This window comes from Erpetoichthys calabaricus, chromosome 1 (genome assembly GCF_900747795.2).
Source record: "Erpetoichthys calabaricus chromosome 1, fErpCal1.3, whole genome shotgun sequence".
Lineage (NCBI taxonomy): Eukaryota > Metazoa > Chordata > Cladistia > Polypteriformes > Polypteridae > Erpetoichthys > Erpetoichthys calabaricus.
In genome coordinates, this window is record NC_041394.2 from 57,820,691 (window position 1) to 57,843,957 (window position 23,267).

At 40.3% G+C, this 23,267-nt stretch overlaps 1 protein-coding gene across 2 annotated transcripts in view; it reads right to left on the minus strand.

Annotated features, from left to right (window-relative positions):
- Positions 1-23,267, minus strand: part of vwa7 (von Willebrand factor A domain containing 7) — a 57,146-nt gene that overhangs the window by 6,022 nt on the left and 27,857 nt on the right. For both annotated transcript variants that reach the window (XM_051934623.1, XM_028800247.2), the window contains exons 8-11: positions 15,681-15,793; positions 12,034-12,150; positions 5,360-5,545; positions 4,298-4,433 (exon numbers count right to left, since the gene is read on the minus strand). In XM_051934623.1, coding sequence (XP_051790583.1) covers positions 4,298-4,433; positions 5,360-5,545; positions 12,034-12,150; positions 15,681-15,793 — 552 coding nt within the window. The remainder of the gene's footprint in view (positions 1-4,297; positions 4,434-5,359; positions 5,546-12,033; positions 12,151-15,680; positions 15,794-23,267) is intronic.

Sequence of the window (23,267 nt, forward strand, 5' to 3'; positions counted from 1 at the left end):
ACAGTAACTGTTCAAAAATGTCAAAAACTATATGAAAAGCAGTAATTATAGTAGATTTCAGGAGGCACTTATTACCTTCCACTACCCTGTTTATAAATGGTGACACTGTCAATAGGCTGGAGTTATTTAATTATCTTGAAACCTCAATTCCCACAATTGAAATGAAAACATAACTTCTTCCAAAATGATTAGCAGAATATGTTTTTTCTCCATCAGCTTAAACGTTTTAACTTGTCCCGGTCAGTGCCAATATGGTTTTATATACTGTAGATAGATAGATAGATAGATACTTTATTAATCCCAAGGGGAAATTCACAGCATTCTCACCTTCTCCACAACAGTCTGGCATTGTGATGCATCTGCCTACTCTAAACATAAACTGCAGCATGTCGTTCAGAATTTCAGACATCACAAATGATTGTGGGCATGAAACTAGGTTTGAACAGTTCACTTCAACAAGGAAGTAAAAATCACACACTAATTGTCTAATGACCATGAGTGAATTTATTTCGGTATGTGCTTTGTCCAGTTCATAGTTGTGTGGTTGTATTCTTTCCTGGCAGCCCTAGGCACAGAGCAGAAGTAAATCCTTAACGAGTTCATCATGGGATACATTTCATACGGGGAGAATTTATCATTAATTGACTTTACAAATACATCCTTGTTATACATAAAGAAATCACAAGTAATTAAAAAATCTATACAAAGAAGAATGTACAGATTCCAGACATACACTGACTGGACCAAGGTTCAAATAAGTCTCCTGGAACTATGAGGCAGGCAGTAGTAGAAATCAGTGAATGACCAAAAATATAAATACATTTTCAGTTCCTCCAAATTTTTCAATTGTATTGATATGATCGAGAATATGTTTGTTAAAGTGTACCCTGCAATGGACTGGCAAACTATCTGCAGTTGCTTAATGCTTGCCACCCCACAACTAAAGTCAAGAAAGTGGCTTCAGAAAAAAAGGATGTTTGGAAGCACAGAAATATTTTTTACTTCTTCTAAACTGTAGTCTATCTATTGTAGGACAAAGTGGGCATTGCCCATTCTACTTGGCTTTAGTGGCACACCAGGCCTGTTACTAAAAGCAGATTTAACAGGGATGCAGCTTCCCCTACTTGCATTCCAAACTAAATGACTGAACTCCAGCATGTACCAGGATCTGCCTGGATTCATCTGATAAGAAAGGTATAAATCAGAGTTGCACTGATATCTCTCCAGAGGCCCTTTTGTAGAGTCCTTGAGCCAGTAGGCAAGAAATGGACTCGAGCAAGAACAAAGACCTATAATTCAAGGGATAACAACTAAGATGGACAGAAGATCTTGTCTATTAGAAGACAATGATTTTGTAACTGGAAGTGATTTTAATCTAATCAGGAAAAGGGTCAATCTTCCTTTAAAACCACATGTGCCCCATCTCTCAAAGTTGTGGGAGGAGAAGGAACAGAGGGTGAGAATTGCAAGTTAAGAGAAATTCAGGTATTCTCAATAGGCACTCTCTCTGGGATTCTCTCAGGGAAGGGGAACTTTCCAAAATGACTGAAAACATCTGAATCCTGATCTCTGAACCGAAATGCTATGAGCTGCTTCCTTGGACAGCCGAAGCCGACATACTCTTCTCTTTGTGAACCTGAGATCCAGTCTGCCAAGCTAAGCACTGAGCCCTGTCTGCTTAGAAGAAGCCATTACTTCCATAGAGGAACTTCAGCATCTAAAGTCTTGGGCCAAAAAAACGAATGCCTTTTCCCAGTACAGTGGCAAAAAATAGCAGAAGGAGGGCTGAGGAAGCAGCAACACAGTACTGACAAGGATTATGCGGCAAAGAGAAAGAGTACCCTCCAATGCAAGAAGAATCTTCCACTTGAACAAAATCCTTCTGCTTCTCAATAAAGTATATTATTCTGTTGCTTAAACAAGTGTGCCTCAGTAACCTTGATTTAGGTTCTAAAGGCCAGAGACCTCCTCATACAACACAGAAATTTAAGGTAAATAAAGTAGCTTCAGAGCTGATAATTAATTAACCAAGTTAAACATTTCTTTTTCAAATCCCACATCATTATGGTGTCCTACTGGGTGGGCATCTTATTGAATATTAATCATTAAAAATCCTACACTATATGAGTGCACATACACCAATACTATGTTAATTTGATCAAAGATATACAACTACAATGAAAGGTACAATTAAAGTACCTCACTCCACCCATTGGTTGCAGAGTGAAATTAATTTGAGAAACTTAATTTAGATTCGTGTACGACATTCTAGTCTGGCAATACAAAAATAAGCTTCTGTTTGTTATTAATTTGTGGGTGTTATGCTAAAATGCAGTGCAAGCAACTTTATGAATGAAAAGGACCAGAAGAAGTGAAAAAGCTGGAGTCAATTCTTGAAAATCAAGAACTTTCATCAAAGTCAAAAAACACATTGAGAATCATAGTCCAAAAATAAGAGCAAATACATTATAAAACAAAAAGACTTTTAATCAGACATTCATTAGCAAAAAAGTGATATCTGCAAACACAGATAAAGAATGGTTACAGCCAGAAACCTTTTAACTTGTTGCATTAATTTCATCAGACACTGCGACCTCCAAATGCTATCTAAGAAAGGAACTCACAACATAGCTGTGTCCTATACTAAAGAAAATGGTGTCTGAAACTTTAAAATTATTTTATGGCCTTTTAAATAGTTCCTAAATTTCAAAATGGATGGATTCCTTAAACTTGACAACCCCACGTATCCCTGAAAAACATTTTCTAATAGTGATTATTTAATTAGCAACACAAAACATTTTATAAAACATCACATGAACAGGACATTTGGAAACTTTTTGCGCTTTCCTGTGCCTTTGTAGACAACTCAACAACCAATCTGGCAGACTGAAGAAGTTGCTTGAATGAGCAGTGAAACGTATCTACCTAACAAGAAAGAAGTCCAGTTGCCATGACTCAACTACCAGATAATTTTACCTGGATGACTGAGAATCTTCACAGACTCAACAACCAATGGGAGCAGGCATACTCTGATAGAAACGAATGTTTAGTTTTGTTTACAAAAATAACTTACAAATTGTCACTTTGAAAGCAAATATAACTAAAACTCCATTTTCATAAAACTTCATTAATTGAACAAGGTAAGACAACTTTTTTTCATCTGTAATAAATACAACAAAGAAACACTAAGTTGTAATAAAATCAACCTCTATTTTACAGGAGCAAAGATTCCATTAAAAATTGTCCTGAACATTTAAAAACTTGCATTTGTACACCTGGTAAAATTTTCCCATCAAGATTACTCAAAAATATTATGTTATTATCAATTCATTTTTTGCATGATCTTTATTAAAATATAAGAAAAAAAACACCTACCTCAGCACATTGAGAAAAAAGGTTTCACGTCGGTCAGTCATACTCCAACCCGCTATATCCTAACACAGGATCACGGGGGTCTGCTGGAGCCAGTCCCAGCCAGCACAGGGCACAAGGCAGGAACACACCCCAGGCAGGGCACCAGCCCACCGCAGGGCACACACACACACACACACACACACACACACCAAGCACACACTAGGGACAATTCAGGATCGGCAATGCACTTAACCTGCATGTCTTTGGACTGTGGGAGGAAACTGGAGCACCTGGAGAAAGCTTACAGACACGGGGAGAACATGCGAACCCAGGTCTCCTTACTGCAAGTCAGCAGCTGCTACCACTGCGCCACCGTGCTGCCCCTAAAAAGGTTTTATGCATCAGTAGAAACACATGGGAAAAATTTAAATAAACATTTCTATATCATATCCAGGAACTGACCCAGAGACCACGTGTGCTGATGCAGCAATGCTACTACACACTGTAATGCCATGCAGTTCAAAGTGTAATCACGCATTCGTAGCAATGGATACATTGACAATTATTGCTCTTAAGTAAGGATAATTTCAAGAAATGACAAATTTCTAAATCTTGTTTAAATAACTGTTTTTAAAGGCAAGTGAGATCTCAGGATGCCCCAGTGCATGTCTCTGTCTCCTCCTCTCTCATTTCATGTGGAAACCAGAATTGTGCCACAAACAATACTCTCCAGAAAGAATATTGGATGTGTTTGTAAGCCAACCAACACAACTTGCGGAATGGAATGGCAGTTCATCTTAGCAGAATCAGAACTTTGTCTGAGAGATTGTGCTAGATAATCAATTGGGAATCAGTTTTGCTTGTTATGTGATGGATATATTAAAAGTTACTTACTTAGATAACTGGCCACTGAAATGAATAAACAAATATTATATTGTCCTACCTGTTGGACTGAAGAGAATCACATTGTGCACAACTCCTATTAAATGAATGCTGACATTTTTCACAGTACTATCCACATGGAAAATACCACTGGAAGTACCACCTTGGGACCAGAGCTGTAGATGAAGCAAAGTCACCTAAAGAGGTGGGAAATTTTAACAAAAAAATGGATAGATAGAAAATGTCATTAATCCAAAGGGAAAATTCCACTGCTAGAGCAGATAACACACAAAAACTACACAGAAAACACTCAAGATAAAATAAAAAAAAATATTACATTAATATATTATATTAACATTTACATTAAATTAACCTATTAAAATAGCAGGAAAACACAGTCTATCCAGAAGTTATGTTGTAAGATCTAATGCCAGCTGGTAGAAAACACAATTATAACAATACCATGAAGGCTGCCATAACCTCAGGTAGAAGAAATTCTGTTAACACTGTTAAACTGAACTGTTCTGAAAAAATAGCTAAACATTATAAAACAATTAAAATATCAGTTGAAGAAGGCAAATAAAGAAATAATTATTTCTTTAGTCAAATGTGTTGAAGATTTACTAAGAATCCATCTATCCATCCATCCATCCATTTTTTGAACTCACTCTTTTAACTACCGGGTCACTGGCTGCCAGAACCTACCCTGGCAGTATCAGGTGCAAAGTAGGAACCTGTTCTGGCCACACTCAAAACACGCTACTTTATGCATTTCAGAGTCCCTGTTCAGCCTAATTTGCATACATTCAGGGTGATATATCGATTAACTGGAATACCTACAAAGTCTTGGAGAGAATGCACAAATTATATGCAAGAGTGAGCAAACTAGGAGTCAAACACATATCTCTGGGACTGTAAGAAATTCGTGACCACTCTCTTTCTGTGATCTACAAAATCGCATGTTTCTGAGCTGAATAAGTAATATAACATGTTGCTCAATAAGTAACATAACATGTTGATTAGACAATGCAAATTTTACTTTGACTGTACTTTGGGCAATACACAGGCTAAACTAAATATTATTGATAAAAGTGGTGTTAAGCATTTCAAAATGTGTCCTGACCTTGGCATTTGCAATGTTGTCTTGGATGACTGAGGACACATGCAGAATCTCTTTATTTGTTGTAAATAAAGTGAGTCCTCCAGAAAGAGCAGCAAGTTTAGTGTACACTGAATAACGATTAGGAGGCACAAGTGCTCTTCTTTTTTTTCGATTTCTTGAGGGATCCCCTGTGAGAAGAAATGTTACCTAATGAAGAGAATATATTACAGAGTATGTTATAAATTAAAAATACATAGCAATGACTAGTTGTGCAACTTTAAGAAAATACATTTGTAATATAGATATACTGTACCTCCTGGTAGATGTTATGTTTAAGTATATCATCAATTACATTAAGCAGCATATCTTTCAGTTATGCTAAAGACCTGATTAGATGAAGATTAATTGCACACTCTGTACAGTAAGTATTAACACAGTAAGATGTTGGTAATTGTATACCAGTATATACTGTATGTACATTATGTGTATAAATTATTTTTCTATTAAAAAATTGATTTATATTTTGCTATGTTTTTGTTACATCTTTGATAATATATTCAGTGTTGGCATTATGCTGGTTTATTTGGACACATCACCTGTAGCAGTTCTACTTACTTATCACTGAGAACTTTACCTAAAAAATAAAAGGAAACACTGTTTTGGTGGAATTTAAAGTTTAGATTGATTGAGAATTCCAGGTTCCCAACTACAATATTCTTTTGAATATGATATGATTTTTCCAATCTCAAAAGTTCTTCCAATCAATTAACTCCATTGAGTCTTAAGGTTTTGGTTTCAAGTTTGAAAATCCAACCACTGAGACTTGAAAAAATAAACCATGTGTTTTATTACATGACAGTCATTCTTCTTGGTCACATACTAGGCAACTTTTCACTGTCAACTTTATAGCCTACATTTATTTTAAATTAAGGCCTTCAGGAAAGGACGACAGTGTATATGAAGTGTATTACTTTCTTTATTGTAGTGCATGCATTGTATTGCAAGAAAATGAAACTTATTTTTTGATATTGAATACCCCAATGCAGCTAATACTCTGGGAAAGGAAGAATAAAGAATCCAAAGGCTTCAAGGTAGGGCCCATATTTGAGTAGTCGTACTTGCTGATCACGGTGATGGAGAATTGTGACATGTTGCATGTTGATTAGACATGTAAATAAGAATTTTACAGTACTCTCTACACATGACAATAAATCTTTAAACTAAAAAACATTCTGACCAAAAGTTACCATAAAATAATTCACTGGTTGCTACTGGGCTTGCAGTGCTAAGGCGATCACACCTGTAATAACCAAGGTTATATGCATATGGTTAAATATTGGAACCTATGAATTCTGGTAATTATTTTCTTGCCCATTTTATAATATCTCCTACTTTTTAATGGATCAATCCTCCAGTGGCATCAGACTATGCTTCTACTAGATTTTTTGTCATGTTGCTATCACCACTCATTTGCATAACCCCACACCTCCTGTCTCACCTTCTCCGCTGTGCTGCACCACTTAAGTGTGCTCTGCTATTGTCAGATAATTATTGGCTTTCTACTATGCTGAAATACTCTTGTGATAAACTCCTGCATATTGGACAGTTTGTTCAGAGCAAATGGTCAGACTGGGATGAACTAAAAGACACTGATATTTTACAGTACCCAAAATAATTACATTGCGGGCCAGGTCATCAGCACAGTCAGTCTTGAATATAAAATTCACGGGCAGCATTTGTTCTGTTTTTAGCCCTCTGCTCTTTTGTATCTATAGGCTTCCCCTTGGCCGTATCATTCATAGCTATGGACTGGGTTATCATTTTTATGCAGATGATACTCAACTCTGTTTCAGCTCTATTTCAATGTTACAAGTGAAATTTTATCAGAGCTTTCTCATCTCACAGCTCCTGCAAATTGGCACTAAAATGCAACTTAAGAAAATGAGATCACTTTCAGTCACTCTTGATGATGATTTCATGAGACCTTCTAATGCAAGGAATCTTGGTGTTATTTTTTTATTCCTCCCTTTCTTTTTCCACTCACAACAACAACAACAACAACAACATGTATTTATATAGCACATTTTCATACAAAAAGTAGCTCAAAGTGCTTCACATAAATCACATCAAGAAACGTTCTTACTTCCACCTCTATAACATATCCCATGTTCTCTCATTCCTCTCTTTTTCTAAAGCTAAGAAACTTGCCCATGTTTTTATCACATCCAGCATCAATTATTGTAACTCCCTACTGTCAGGTACCCCTTGAAATCTTACATCACAGCTCCAATTGATTCAAGAGCACATCACATCCACCCTGCTTCGCCTTCACTAGTTCCCTGCGTCTTACAGGACTGAATATAAAACTCTATTAACAACCTACAAAGCTTTAATTGGCCTTGCATCAGACTACATCATTGACTTTCTCCATCACCATGCTCCTGGTTGCCCACTAAGGTCCTCTGATTCTGGCAATCTTACTGTGCCTCATACTAGCCTGCACTCTATGGGTGACAGGACCTTCAGCTCTATAGCACCCAGACTTTAGAATGACCTCACAAAATTAGATCAGTTGACTCCATCCATCCATCCATCCATCCATTTTCCAACCCGCTGAATCCGAACACAGGGTCACGGGGGTCTGCTGGAGCCAATCCCAGCCAACACAGGGCACAAGGCAGGAACCAATCCTGGGCAGGGTGCCAACCCACTGCAGGACACACACAAACACACCCACACACCAAGCACACACTAGGGCCAATTTAGAATCGCCAGTCCACCTAACCTGCATGTCTTTATTCTTTTAAAAACAACTTAAAACTCATCTGTTCAGAATGGCTTTTAACTTAATCTAGCATTCTGCCCCTTCTTTCAGCTTATCCATCCATCCATCCTCTTCCGCTTATCCAAGGTTGGGTCGCGGGGGCAGCAGCTTGAGCAGAGATGCCCAGACTTCCCTCTCCCTGGCCACTTCTTCTAGATCTTCCGGGGGAATCCCAAGGCGTTCCCAGGCCAGCCGAGAGACATAGTCCCTCCAGCGTGTCCTGGGTCTTCCCCGGGGCCTCCTCCCATTTAGACGTGCCCGGAACACCTCACCATGGAGGTGTCCAGGAGGCATCCTGAACAGATGCCCGAGCCAACTCATCTGACTCCTCTCGATGCGGAGGAGCAGCGGCTCTACTCTGAGCCCCTCCCGGATGACTGAGCTTCTCACCCTATCTTTAAGGGAAAGCCCAGACACCCTGGGGAGGAAACTCATTTCAGCCGCTTGTATTCGCGATCTCGTTCTTTCGGTCACTACCCATAGCTCATGACCATAGGTGAGGGTAGGAACATAGATCGACTGGTAAATTTAGAGCTTCACCTTGCGGCTCAGCTCCTTTTTCACCACGACAGACCGATGCAGAGCCCGCATTACTGCGGATGCCGCACCGATCCGCCTGTCGATCTCACGCTCCATCTTCCCTCACTCGTGAACAAGATCCCGAGATACTTGAACTCCTCCACTTGGGGCAGGATCTCACTACCAACCCTGAGAGGGCACTCTGGAGGTGCTGATTCCCATCCCAGCCGCTTCACACTCGGCTGCGAACCAATCCAGAGAGAGCTGAAGATCACGGCCTGATGATGCAAACAGGACATCATCATCTGCAAAAAGCAGTGACCCAATCCTGAGTCCACCAAACCGGACTCCCTCCACGCCCTGGCTGTGCCTAGAAATTCTGTCCATAAAAGTTATGAACAGAATCGATGACAAAGGGCAGCCCTGGCGGAGTCCAACTCTCTCTGGAAACGGGTTCAACTTACTGCCGGCAATGCGGACGAAGCTCTGGCACCGATCGTACAGGGACCGAACAGCCCTTATCAGGGGGTCCGGTACCCCATACTCTCGGAGTACCCCCCCACAGGATTCCCCGAGGGACATGGTCGAATGCCTTTTCCAAGTCCACAAAACACATGTAGACTGGTTGGGCAAACTCCCATGCACCCTCTAGGACCCTGCTAAGGGTGTAGAGCTGGTCCACTGTTCCACGACCAGGAACAAAAACCACACTGTTCCTCCTGAATCCGAGGCTCGACTATCCGACGGACCCTCCTCTCCAGGACCCCTGAATAGACTTTTCCAGGGAGGCTGAGGAGTTTGATCCCTCTGTAGTTGGAACACACTCTCCAGTCCCCTTTCTTAAAGAGGGGGACCACCACCCCAGTCTGCCAATCCAGAGGCACTGTCCCTGATGTCCATGCAATGTTGCAGAGGCGTGTCAACCAAGACAGTCCTACAACATCCAGAGCCTTGAGGAACTCCGGGCATATCTCATCCAACCCCGGGGCCATGCCACCAAGGAGTTTTTTGACCACCTCGGTGACCTCAGTCCCAGAGATGGGGGAGCCCACCTCTGAGTCCCCAGGCTCTGCTTCCTCATTGGAAGGCATGTTAGTGGGATTGAGGTCTTCGAAGTACTTCCCCCACCGACCCACAACGTCCCGAGTCGAGACGTTTAGCTTACCTCTGTCCAAATGCTAAGGATAATTTGTGTGTGTGTGTGTTATATCACAAATGATGTTATTTGTTCAGGCTTTTCTTCTAGTATTGAAATTTAGTATTAATTTAATGCTTTGTATATCCTGTATTTATCTTCTTTAGTGTTCTGTGCAGAAAATATTTGTATCCAATGATACATACAGTGCATCCGGAAAGTATTCACAGTGCATCACTTTTTCCGCATTTTGTTATGTTACAGCCTTATTCCAAAATGGATTAAATTCATTTTTTTCCTCAGAATTCTACACACAACACCCCATAATGACAACGTGAAAAAAGTTTACTTGAGGTTTTTGCAAATTTATTAAAAATAAAAAAATTGAGAAAGCACATGTACATAAGTATTCACAGCCTTTGCTCAATACTTTGTCAATGCACCTTTGGCAGCAATTACAGCCTCAAGTCTTTTTGAATATGATGCCACAAGCTTGGCACACCTATCCTTGGCCAGTTTCGCCCATTCCTCTTTGCAGCACCTCTCAAGCTCCATCAGGTTGGATGGGAAGTGTCGGTGCACAGCCATTTTAAGATCTCTCCAGAGATGTTCAATCAGATTCAAGTCTGGGCTCTGGCTGGGCCACTCAAGGACATTCACAGAGTTGTCCTGAAGCCATGCCTTTGATATCTTGGCTGTGTGCTTCGGTCGTTGTCCTGCTGAAAGATGAACCGTCACCCCAGTCTGAGGTCAGGAGCGCTCTGGAGCAGGTTTTCATCCAGGATGTCTCTGTACATTGCAGCAGTCATCTTTCCCTTTATCCTGACTAGTCTCCCAATTCCTGCCACTGAAAAACATCCCCACAGCATGATGCTGCCACCACCATGCTTCACTGTAGGGATGGTATTGGCCTGGAGATGAACAGTGCCTGGTTTCCTCCAAACGTGACGCCTGGCATTCACACCAAAGAGTTCAATCTTTGTCTCATCAGACCAGAGAATTTTCTTTCTCATGGTCTGAGAGTCCTTCAGGTGCCTTTTGGCAAACTCCAGGTGGGCTGCCATGTGCCTTTTACTAAGGAGTGGCTTCCGTCTGGCCACTCTACCATACAGGTCTGATTGGTGGATTGCTGCAGAGATGGTTGTCCTTCTGGAAGGTTCTCCTCTCTCCACAGAGGACCTCTGGAGCTCTGACAGAGTGACCATCGGTTCTTGGTCACCTCCCTGACTAAGGCCCTTCTCCCCCGATCGCTCAATTTAGATGGCCGGCCAGCTCTAGGAAGAGTCCTGGTGGTTTTGAACTTCTTCCACTTACGGATGATGGAGGCCACTGTGCTCATTGGGACCTTCAAAGCAACAGAAATTTTTCTGTAACCTTCCCCAAATTTGTGCCTCGAGACAATCCTGTCTCGGAGGTCTACAGACAATTCCTTTGACTTCATGCTTGGTTTGTGTTCTGACATGAACTGTCAACTGTGGGACCTTATATAGACAGGTGTGTGCCTTTCCAAATCATGTCCAATCAAGTGAATTTACCACAGGTGGACTTCAATTAAGCTGCAGAAACATCTCAAGGATGATCAGGGGAAACAGGATGCACCTGAGCTCAATTATGAGCTTCATGGCAAAGGCTGTGAATACTTATGTACATGTGCTTTCTCAATTTTTTTATTTTTAATAAATTTACAAAAATCTCAAGTAAACTTTTTTTACGTTGTCATTATGGGGTGTTGTGTGTAGAATTCTGAGGAAAAAAAATGAGTTTAATCCATTTTGGAATAAGGCTGTAACATTACAAAATGTGGAAAAAGTGATAAACTATGAATACTTTCTGGATGCACTGTATACTCTGCTGTTCTTTCTGAAACTCTGTGAAGCTCCTTGAGGATGGATAAGCACTATATGGATAAAATGCATTATTATTATTATCATCATCATGGGGTTTTACTTGCAATTATGCAGAAAATGAGCTTACCTAGGAAAAGTGGTTGTAAGTATCTTCCTTCAGGAAAGCTATCACTTCCCACCAAAATCCTACTTTATAGAAGTACTTTTGATATTTGAAATAGACACTCATAACAAGTAAGAGACATTTCTTAAGCCAGATCCTTAGTGCTATGTAGAGTTTATAAAATAAAAAAAAAACAGTGGAGGATTGAGGTCTTCAATAATAATAACTTAGGACAATAGATGTAGAGCTGAACATAAAACAACTCACCTTTGATCCTTTTTTAATTATTAAGGCTTCAATAATACTTTGAAGATGAATATCTTTAGGAGAAGCATCAGTGAAGACAAAGATCTCAGAGAGTGGCGGGGTATTTTCCAGTGCCAACTGTATAGGGATAAAGCCAGATTTATAACTCAGTACAACAGGAATTCAGCAAGCAAAAAATATAATTATACCTATTGATAAAAACTCCACCTGTAGTTTTTAAAATATTATGTTAATCAAAAACTAAAGTAATGAACTAAGACTAAGTATATAGTATGTGTAGTTGCTTCATAAACTGGTATCCCTCTGTTAGGTATTAATCCTTCCTTTTTCTTGTTAAATGAACTAAAGCCATGCTTATTTTCATAAGACTCAAACAACCTTGAAAAAACACATGAATGGTTTATCATTTCACCTATGACTTCACAACAAGTACCTTGGGGAACACCTGTTCTACAGTTCTTATACTGTAGTCAACTGTAATATGTGAAAATTGTATCTTTTGTGGTACCCAGCTGGGGTTCATGCCCAGCCGGGATGCCCAGGAGGACCGGAGGAGGGCTTGTGCCTCCTCCAGAACATGAGGGGGCGCCCGCCCTGGTTGCTTTGGGGGCCACGGGTACAGAGCTGGGAAGCTCAACCCTGTAGGGGCCCGTGGTCACCGCCAGGGGGCACCCCAATGCCTTGGGAGCCCTGGACCTCAGCACTTCCGTCACACCCGGAAGTGCTGGGGGAAAGAGGATTGGGGACACCCGGATACACCGCCAGAGCTTCCTGCCACACAGGGGTGTGGCTACAGAGGCTCCTCAGGATGCACCTGGAGTCCATCCGGGGTGTATAAAAGGGGCCGCCTCCCTCCAGTCATTGGCAAGAGTCTGATGGAAGTAGGACGGAGCTCAGAGGAGAGGAGTGGAGGCGGACCAGAGACTGAAGGCATTGTGTTGTGTGGCCAAGGACTTAAGGGGTGATTGGTGCTGCGGCACTGGGTTTGTGCACTTGGACAGTGTATATAGTGTATAATTAACATGTGTGTGGTGAAACCAACATGTCTACCTGTCTGTGTCCGGGCTGTTCCCCACACTTTATAGATCAAGGAAAATGTTCATCACTGATAAGATTTTGTTTAATAAGGTAAAACATGCCCACTATACAAAGCATTTTAAACAGTTAAAGAAACAGAAACTTCTTTTCTAAGTGCTATGGTGGACCCTTTCCCTGCCAGAAAGTCATAAAGGAGGGACAAGATGAGAAAAGGCATAACCCGGCTGGGATGGGGCTGAACTATTATCCCAGTCAAAGGGAAAGATTTGTGAATGGACTTGGGGAGGTTTTTTATCAAGAGCGGTTTCCTCCCCCTGTACGACAGGTGGCAGTGCACCCATTGGCATGGATCCAGTATGGACACCTGCAGGGATCTATGGGGTTCATATTCCTGAAGGACAACCCACAGGGTCTTTGTGTGCTGCCAGAGGGCACTGCAGGGAGAAGGACTCCCTGTTCCAGGGAGCTTCCATTTGACCTGGAAGTGATTCCATCGGGCTATGCCCTGGCACCAGCATGAGAGGAAGCCGTCCAGTCTCCTCCAGTGGAGTCAGAAGGCAGAAGGCAAAGCTCACCTGGAGGAGAAAAAGAAGTATTGTGAATTGGATATTGTGGTGTGAACTGTAACAAAAGTATTTGCAGAATAAAAAAGTTTATTTGCATCTGGGACTGTCTTGTGGTTGTGTCTGGGGTTTTGGGACTCAGTGTCTTTCACAGCTTACATCATTGAATAGGGATCAATCTCACACAACAGATAAGAGGTGTAATTTTGTCAAAACATATAGCAAAACCACTTTACTGTTAGAAAAAATGACATCCCGTGTGCATGCCATTCTATTGCAGTAGTTTCAGGTCCTGTGCTGGGATACCCACATGGCTGCAGGTTTCTATTCATTTTTACTTTGACATTGATCTCATCATTTAGCTATTTGACTACAAATATTTCAAAGGAATTCAAAAATATTTTTATGTTTTGACGTTGCTTTAAATGTTTTGGTTTCTATTCACATTTTCTTACAATTTTTACTGTAAAGTTTACTACATTAACTTTCAAAATTCTGATGATTACCAATGAGCAGTGTGCAAACAATACTGAATACTAAAGGGAAGAATTTACTCTAATGCTATTTTCACTTGTCTGCTCATTAGGAAATCACTCAGTCATTTTCTATCCTACTTAGTCCTGAACAAGGTCACGAGGGTCTGCTGGAGCATATCCTTGCCAGCACAGAGCACAAGGCATGAACAAACCCTGAACAGGGCACCAGTCCATCACTGGGTGAACACTCACTCACTCACCCACATTACACTCACACATTAGGGCTAATTTAGCATCACCAGTTCACATAATTTGCATGTCTTTGGATGGTGGAAGGAAACTGGAACACCCAGAGGAAACCCACATAGACACAGGGAGAACATGCAAACTCCATGCAGGGAGGACACAGGACGTGAACCCTGGTCTCCTCACTGAAAGACAGCAGTGCTCCCCCTGCGCCACCCCTTAGTAAGAAATGTTTCTTACAAATGAGCAGACAAGAACATATGGCACTTAAGCATTTTTAGCATTTGGAGATGTACATAAGGGAGCAAACTCTACAGAAAAGTGTGAATTAGAAAAGGAAAACAAAAACTTAACATTTCAATGTTTCTTAGAATATGAGGAAAACTTACTTAACAATTGTATCAATTAAAATTAAGGATGATGCACTGATTGTGACATTGGTTGGGATACAAACCTGCAGCCACACGAGGTCCTTTGGGACTGAACTTTGGAACTGCCAGTTTACAGTATTCTTTCTGCCCCCCATTTTTATTAACTTCATTCATGTCACAAATGTATTCTTCAGACTATCCAGTGTATTTAGGTTAGTGGTGTACTAATAATACTGCAATCAGAAATTCATAGGAATTGTATTTTGATCTGACAATACAGAAAAAAAATTCTGTCACATCTTGTGGAGTAGTATGCAGATTGTTTGCATTTACATTTTTATTGCCCCAATAGAGACATTTGTTTTGTTAGCAGGTTTTACAGTGAGGCCCCAACACATCATTAAAAGCATATCAACAGAGAGTACAATGTCAAACATAAACTTTAAACATGTACAAAAAATCAAGATACGACATGGAGCATAATACTGATGACTTAACATTAGTTCATACATGTTATTTATAAAAGTTAAGCCAGCATTGGCTAACGTTCAATGCAAATGTCATGATTTAAGACTATGAAAATTTACTGATGTTAAACATATTTAGAAGATTAATAACAGTTGGAGTGAAGGAGTATTTGACCTCTTTGTTTTTTATCTATGGAACCTTGAACCTGTGGCCTGATGGCAACAACTGGAATTGTAAAGAACACACAGTGCTTTCCATAACACTTGCTTATTAAACAGGTCTGTCATGTTTGATTGTTTAAACCTTGTGATCTTACCTTACCATTTTACAATCTGATTTATTTTGTCTTTGTTGCTGACATTAAGATTTCCAAACCAGGCCAACTGAATATAATCATAATCAAACTTCAGAACAACTATTCTGGTAAACAATCTTTTCAGATTACTGTACTTTAGACTTTAAATCATTTAAAATTGCTGCATTACCTTGATGGCTGATAGACACATCTCAGGTTCGTCACCTCCTGACAATGAAGTAAGATTGTTCAGAAACATAATAAACTGCTCTGGATCAGTGGTTTTGTAAACTGGCCCGAAGCCTGTAACAAATGGAACATAACTAAATGTGCTTATTTGGGGCAAAGAATCAACTGAAGCACATTTCTTCTTGCATATGTGTAACCAAAGGTGAAATGTATCTACTTGATAATTGTGATTTATGAACCTAATTGTTTAGCATACATGTAGCTGATGTAAGGACAGTCCTTTCAGGCAGAGATTTTGGTTGATTAAAGCCTAACCCATCATTTTCAGGCAGAGGCCATGAATGATTAGAGCAGGTGCACTGTGCACATATAGCAAAACAGGTGCTATTTGGGTCTGAGAAGGGCACAGTCCATAAATAACATAGCTCAGATGGTAATTATTCATACCAAGTTTCACAAAAAGCTCACGGAATATGCAAAATGTGTGGGTATTTATAATGACGAGGTACCCTCCAGAAGCCGCCACTACGCCGAACTGGGTGTACATTTATCAGAAGAACTAGATGATGATTATACCGTTATAATTGCTTCTCTTCAGCCTGGATATGTATGTATGCATATTATATATAAATATATATATATACATATATACATATATATACACATACATACACAGTGGAACCTCGGGTCACGACTGTAATTCGTTCCAAAGCTCTGGTCGTAACCCGATTTGGTCGTGACCCGAAGTAATTTACCCCATAGAATTGTATGTAAATACAATTAATCTGTTCCAGACCATACGAACTGTATGTAAATATATATTATTTTAAAGATTTTTAAGCACAAATATACATTTAGGTCCATAAATATTTGGACAGAGACAACTTTTTTCTAATTTTGGTTCTGTACATTACCACAATGAATTTTAAATGAAACAACTCAGATGCAGTTGAGTGCAGACTTTCAGCTTTAATTCAGTGGGGTGAACAAAACGATTGCATAAAAATGTGAGTCAACTAAAGCATTTTTTAACACAATCCCTTCATTTCAGAAGTGAAGTGGAGGTTAAAATCCAATAGAAGAAAGTCTTCATTAAATACGAGGTTAAAACAATGCTCGAATCAGTCTCTTTAAAAACAAGCACGGTGCATTCTTTAACTGCCTTCTCGTCCTTATGCGGCCAGCTCTCTCTCTCTCTTGTGTGTGTGTGTGTGTGTTTGTATGTGTCTCTCTCGTTCGCTCGCGCTCTCTCTCTCTCGCTTGCTGCACAGGGAATGCACAGGGAGAGACTGAACATGCATGGAAATCATCGGCGCGCACAAACGAAAGGGAAACTGGCTTGTTCATATACCGAGTGTGTGGTCGTGAACAGATGCAAAAGTTTGGCGAACTTTTTGGTCGTAACCTGATTTGTATGTGTTCAGAGACGTTTGTGAGCAGAGGTTCCACTGTAATATATATATATATATATATGTATATGCTAGCTGTACCCCATGGCTTCGCCCACATAGTAATGAAACAGGACAAACTTTAAAAGTCAATAGATGTTGGCACTATATCTGATCGTGTTCAGCTCTGATGGGAAAGCGTTCACCACATGGGCAGAAAAGCACATGGCCGTGATATCTCTGGCAATCTGCAGCTACCCTCTAAAACACATTGTGATATATGGCCGGCCGTTCATCCCGGCCAATACCCCCAGGCCACCAAGGTGCAGCTCTCTCTGCAGCATGGAGGTGCCCCGAAGGCCAGCAGGGAATCCTGGACAATGGAGTTTTTATCCACAGCCCTGCTGGATACCATGGGGGCCGCTAGAGGACGCTGCAGGGAGGAACAAGGATTATTTTCACTACAACCTGGAAGTGTGTCCTAATCACGTGGACAGAGGAAATGACGTGCTTCCGGGTTGAAGAAAAGGAGTTTTTATCTGACCCGGAAGTGTTAACAGTCACATGGACAGAGAGAGAAACACTTCCAGGTCAAGGACTATAAAAGGACTGTGGGAGATTCCAGACTTTGAGCTGAGCTGGGTGGAAGGGTGGCAACGCGTCTGGGAGAGTGGAGGATTGTTTATTGTTTAGAGTATTGATTTATTGAGTATTGTGGAATGTAGGTGCTTTGTGCACATTGTTATTTATAAATAAAATAACATTTGGACTTTTACCTGGTGTCTGGCGTGGTGTCCAAGGGTTCAAGGGAGCGATAGCGCCCCATATCTGCCACAACATGGAGCCCTGATCGCTCTCTCAAAAACGTCAAACGTTACTCCTTAACAATCTGTAGATGATAATGTCTGTTGAACAAACAGGTATCGCTAGCTAAGCGGAGGCAAGGTGCACTCCAACACATGGTGAGACGTAGACTAACTCGAACAGAGCTTGGTGAGAGAATGAGGAAGGCCCCGCCCCCCTGATTTTGTAATTCTCTCGTGAAAAGCGGACAGACATACAGACAGAACACGCTTGGACTACAAAATTTTTAAAAACGTTTGGGCCAAGGGTAACCCACATTCCAAAGTCATCATGGTTCGGGAGATTTCGTGATGAGTGAGTCAGTGGTATTTGGCATTTATATATATATATATATATATATATATATATATATATATATATATATATATATATATATATATATATATATATACACATGTATATATGGAAGCGAAGGTTTGTGATATGGTTTGCATATTTGTAGTTGGAGATCCACAAAGGGAGAGAATGAATCGCGTATCATAAAGTAGTTTTTATTCCTGAGCTTTCAGCTCCTGCCAGGAGCCGTCATCAGAGGATAATGATTAGACTTACAAGAATCAAAGGCAATATATAGCAAAATTAGGTAGGGTGGAGGTGGAGGGGGGAGGTAGGTGAGTGTGTATGGGGGGGTAATGAGGTGAGGTTAGGAGGGTGTTGGTCGTAAAGTTTTATTTATTATGAGGATGTTCTTCTTCTTAAGTTTGCATATGCTGGGTTCATGTCCAAAAGTCTGTTAATGGTGTTTCCGTTTGCTAGCCAAGATTCAGCCTGCTCTCTGGCACTTTTAGTACTGGCCTTAAATCTTTCTTGTACATTGTCCCAGTTAATTGTACAGTATGTCCGGTTGAATTTGTGTGCGTATAAATCAGTGATTATGAGTCCTTCCTTCTGACTGGGTTTTGATGCTCCTGTATACGTATTGTGATTCTTTTTGACGTTTGTCCTTTGTATACCGCTGGGCAAGAACTGCATGGAATGCGATAAACTGCGTTTTGTGTCTCTGTTGCCAATTTCTTGTTTTTGACATTAAAAAGGACAGTGCGCAGATTTTTCGTTGGTTTGTGTGCTATTCTGATGCCAGATTAGGACAGGATACGTGCTGCACCTTCCAACACTCCGTATTGATAAGGAAGTGTGTGTGCCAGGTGGGATGGTGGGTCCGATTTCAGTTGACTGTTTGCTGGGTTCTCTGGCATCTACTGTGTAGGCATTATTTAATAAATGCCTTTGGGTAGCCGTTTGAAGTCTTCTTCCTATTACAATGGATGTGAATTCTTCTGAATAAAGTCTTCATACAACACCGTTTATGAGATGCTGGGTGGTTGCTGGCGAAGTGTAATATCTTGTCTGAATAGCATTCCTTATGGTAGACACTTGTAATCGGTGGAGTTGTTACTTCTTTCAATGGAGATGTCCAGGAAATTGATGCGTCGGTTTGTTTCTTTTTCCATGGTGAATTGGATGGCAGGGAATATTGTGTTGATGTGGTTGTAGAAATCGTTCAGCTGATCGTTTTTTAATATGACGAATGTGTCGTCTATGTAGCGTATCTAAATTTTGGGTGTGAACTGATATAGAGCCACGTTTTCAAATCGCTGCCAGTTCTGCCAGAAGTTCTGATAACGGTGATCCCATTGGCATGCCTTCTTTTTGAATGTAGTGTTTTCCGTTGAAATGGAAGTAAGTTTTCTGGCAAAGTGATATTGGGTGCATTATGTCTTTAGTGGACAGCTTCATTCTTGTCTTTATGGTGGGGTCATTATTCAGTCTCATTAGTAGTGTTTCTGTGGCCAGATGGATCGGAATCAACTACAAATATGCAAACCGTATCACAAACCTTCGCTTCCATTCATACAACCTTCGGGCAAGAAGCCCTCCAAAGTATTAAGACGATGGGAAACCGGCAATCCGAGAAGCACACAGCTATGAAAAACTTTTCTTTCTCCATAGTTGTATCAGGCACGATTTACCTCCGAAATGCTTACGATTTAAACCACCGACAAACACTCCGAAGATGGCAGTCATCATGCAACAATTCACAAAACGCGTTTTGTACGAACTTATCACCGAAACACACCGCCAACAAACCAGTTACAGATCGAAACTACCAAGCAATGATCCAAACTCCTCGCAACATGCAGACAGAGGAATAGGCCAAACGGATCCAGGACACCACTTCCAAAAGCCGTATTACTAAGCGAGTTACACTCAACAAAAAATGGAATAAACGCACTGGAAATATACATACCAACAAACCGCAATCCGGATTATACAAATTCTCCAAAAGTCAACTCTCCACCACAGAACAAAATATTCTCGCTAGAGGAATGAAATTCAACCACAAAGACGCATCCAACATAAACTTCCTAGGTTCCCTGGAACACATCTTATTAACTGAGAAAATACCGACAGACAATGCACAAAAAATAAGGTGCACAATTGCCAGCCAGTTACATACATGACATCCGACCACACATATTTCGACAAAAGAACAGAAAGCTCTACGATCGCTACAGAATGATAACAGCATCGTTATCACACCAGCCAACAAAGGAGGCACAACTGTCATATTAGACAAAGAACAATATACCACAGCAATGGAAGAAATGTTTTCTGACACCAACACTTAACAGCTGAATAACAACCCAACTAAGATCACGCTTAACAAAATAAACACCACTCTGATCAAACCGCCTAGACGCACAGGTTAATTATTATAATTATTAATTATTATAAAATAAAATATAAATATTAAATAAATAAATAAATATTATGTTAATTATTATAAAATAAAATCCAGCAATGCTAACTACCCTGAATTCTATGGACTCCCAAAAATACATAAAACACCTCTGAAATTCAGACCAGTGGTCAGCCTAATAAGTGGACCAACTTACAACTTATCAAAAAGACTTTTTCAGGTGCTCAAACATTTAACCTATGACTTGAAATATTCGGTGAACAGCGCTGAGTTGGCATTGCAACGCCTGAAAGACGTATTAATCGCTGAGGACGAGGTCATGGTCTCATTTGATGTCATATCACTATATACAGTACTATGATTCCGAGCCATCTGGCCACAGAAACACTACTAATGAGACTTAATAATGACCCCACCATAAAGACAAGAACAAAGCTGTCCACTAAAGACATAATGCACCCTATATCACTTTGCCAGAAAACTCACTTCCATTTCAACGGAAAATACTACATTCAAAAAGAAGGCATGCCTCTGAATTGCTTCATTTCTTTACTTAAATGGCACCCTAACAGAAATGAAATGTGAAGTGAGTGAGCCAACAAAAGACCAACTAAGTCGGAGCCTCAAACTCCAACCAATTTCACTCCAACCAGTTGCTTAATTAGGCGCTGATTCTTGTTGTTAATTAAACCCGTTCTTTAATTCCATGGCTTGTTGCTGCTCTCATTGTGCAATAGCAGGCATTTCTGAAATTGCTGATTTTCTGTTTCCTAAGACCACTGATAAAATGTTTCGTGGACCTGAGCAGATTAGCATTCTTGACCTACACCTTTTTTTTCCAGATATTGTATGATGGACACAGTTTGCTGGTCATGTTTTGGTTTATTTTGTATCTCATTATTGTTTGGCTGCTAATTAAGGAAAAGAAACAATTAAGGGGGCTTAGTCTTCAAGAGCAAATCGATTAAAAATGAATTAAAATTAAGTTAATTAGCACCAAAAACAGGTCACTAATTAAGAAGAGGGTTAGAATGAAAACATGCAGCCACTGGGGCCCTCCAGGACTGGAGTTGGGGACCCTGCGCTACGTAGACAACACATTCATCATATTAAAAAATGACCAGCTGAATGATTTCTACAACCACATCAACACAATATTCCCTGCAATCCAATTCACCATGGAAAAAGAAACAAATTGACACATCAGTTTCCTGGTGCTGTATTAAGACTTTATTCAGAAGAATTCACACCCATTGTAACAGGAAGGAGACAAAAACGAACGAAACACGCTATTTTTTCCATCTTTTCACTTCAAACGGCTACCCAAAGACATTCATTAAACAATGCCTACACAGAAGACGCCAGAGAACCCAGCAAACAGTCGACTCCAATCTGACCCCCATCCCACCTGGCACACACTTCCTTATCATCACGGAGTGTCGGAAGGTGCAGCACGTATCCTGTCCAAATCAGGCATCAGAATAGCACACAAATCTACAAACAATCTGCGCACTGTCCTTTTTAATATCAAAAACAAGAAATCGGCAGCAGAGACATGGAACGCAGTTTATAGCATTCCATGCAGTTCTTGCCCAGCGGTATACATAGGACAAAAGTTAAAAAGAATCGCAACACATACATAGGAACATCAAAACGCTGTCAAAAGGAAAGACCCACAATCACTGATTTATACACACACAAATTCAACCGGACATACATTTAACTGGGACAATGTACAAATAAGATTTAAGGCCAGTACTAAAAGTGCCAGAGAGCAGGCTGAATCTTGGCTATCAAACGAAAACACCATTAACAGACATTTGGACATGAACCCAGCATATGCAAACTTATGAAGAATAACATCCTCATAATAAATAAAACTTTACGACCATCACCCACCTAACCCCACCTCATTACCCCCCCCCCCCCCCATACACACTCACCTACCCCCCAACCTAATTTTGCTATATATGTATCTTTTTGTATAAAATTTCATTCTTCTGATTATTTCCACCATGGTTACTGAAGGGGTTCATATACAGGTTCAAGCATGTCCTGCACATTGATTTGATTTTCTTTTCAATAAAGAACAGAATCCCAGGGAGCAAGCACCCCCTGCTGGAGACAGAATGTTCAAACACTAGAAAAGGGCATTCCATTTGAAAAGAAAAACACAGCATTATGTGTCCATTACAGCATTATAAGGTCTTTTCGAGCTGTAGATTAGCCCAGCAGCATTAAGTGCAAGGTCGCCTCCAATTCTAACTTGGAACACCAGCTTCATATGATAGACAAATTTATTTATATTTCTATAATTAGCATGACTGTGGAAAAAGAAACTTCCTGATTCCCAAAGATATGTTAGAAATAATGAAATTTCAAGAATGGACTGGTCTCAGTGTACCCTTGAATAAAATAGCATCCTATCCAAGGTTGGCTTTTCACTCTTGCACTCAAGTTCTGGGAGAATCAGCTTCATTTCCTGTTTCTCAATAAAGTAATGGAGGACACCTTCACCATAAGGTGATTTGAATCAGAAAAGAATTTCCTGCTTTAGTTTTGCTTTTGCCAAATTGTGTCTTTCTACATACTCCTGAAATATAAATTATTAACATAGTTTCTACACTAATTTACT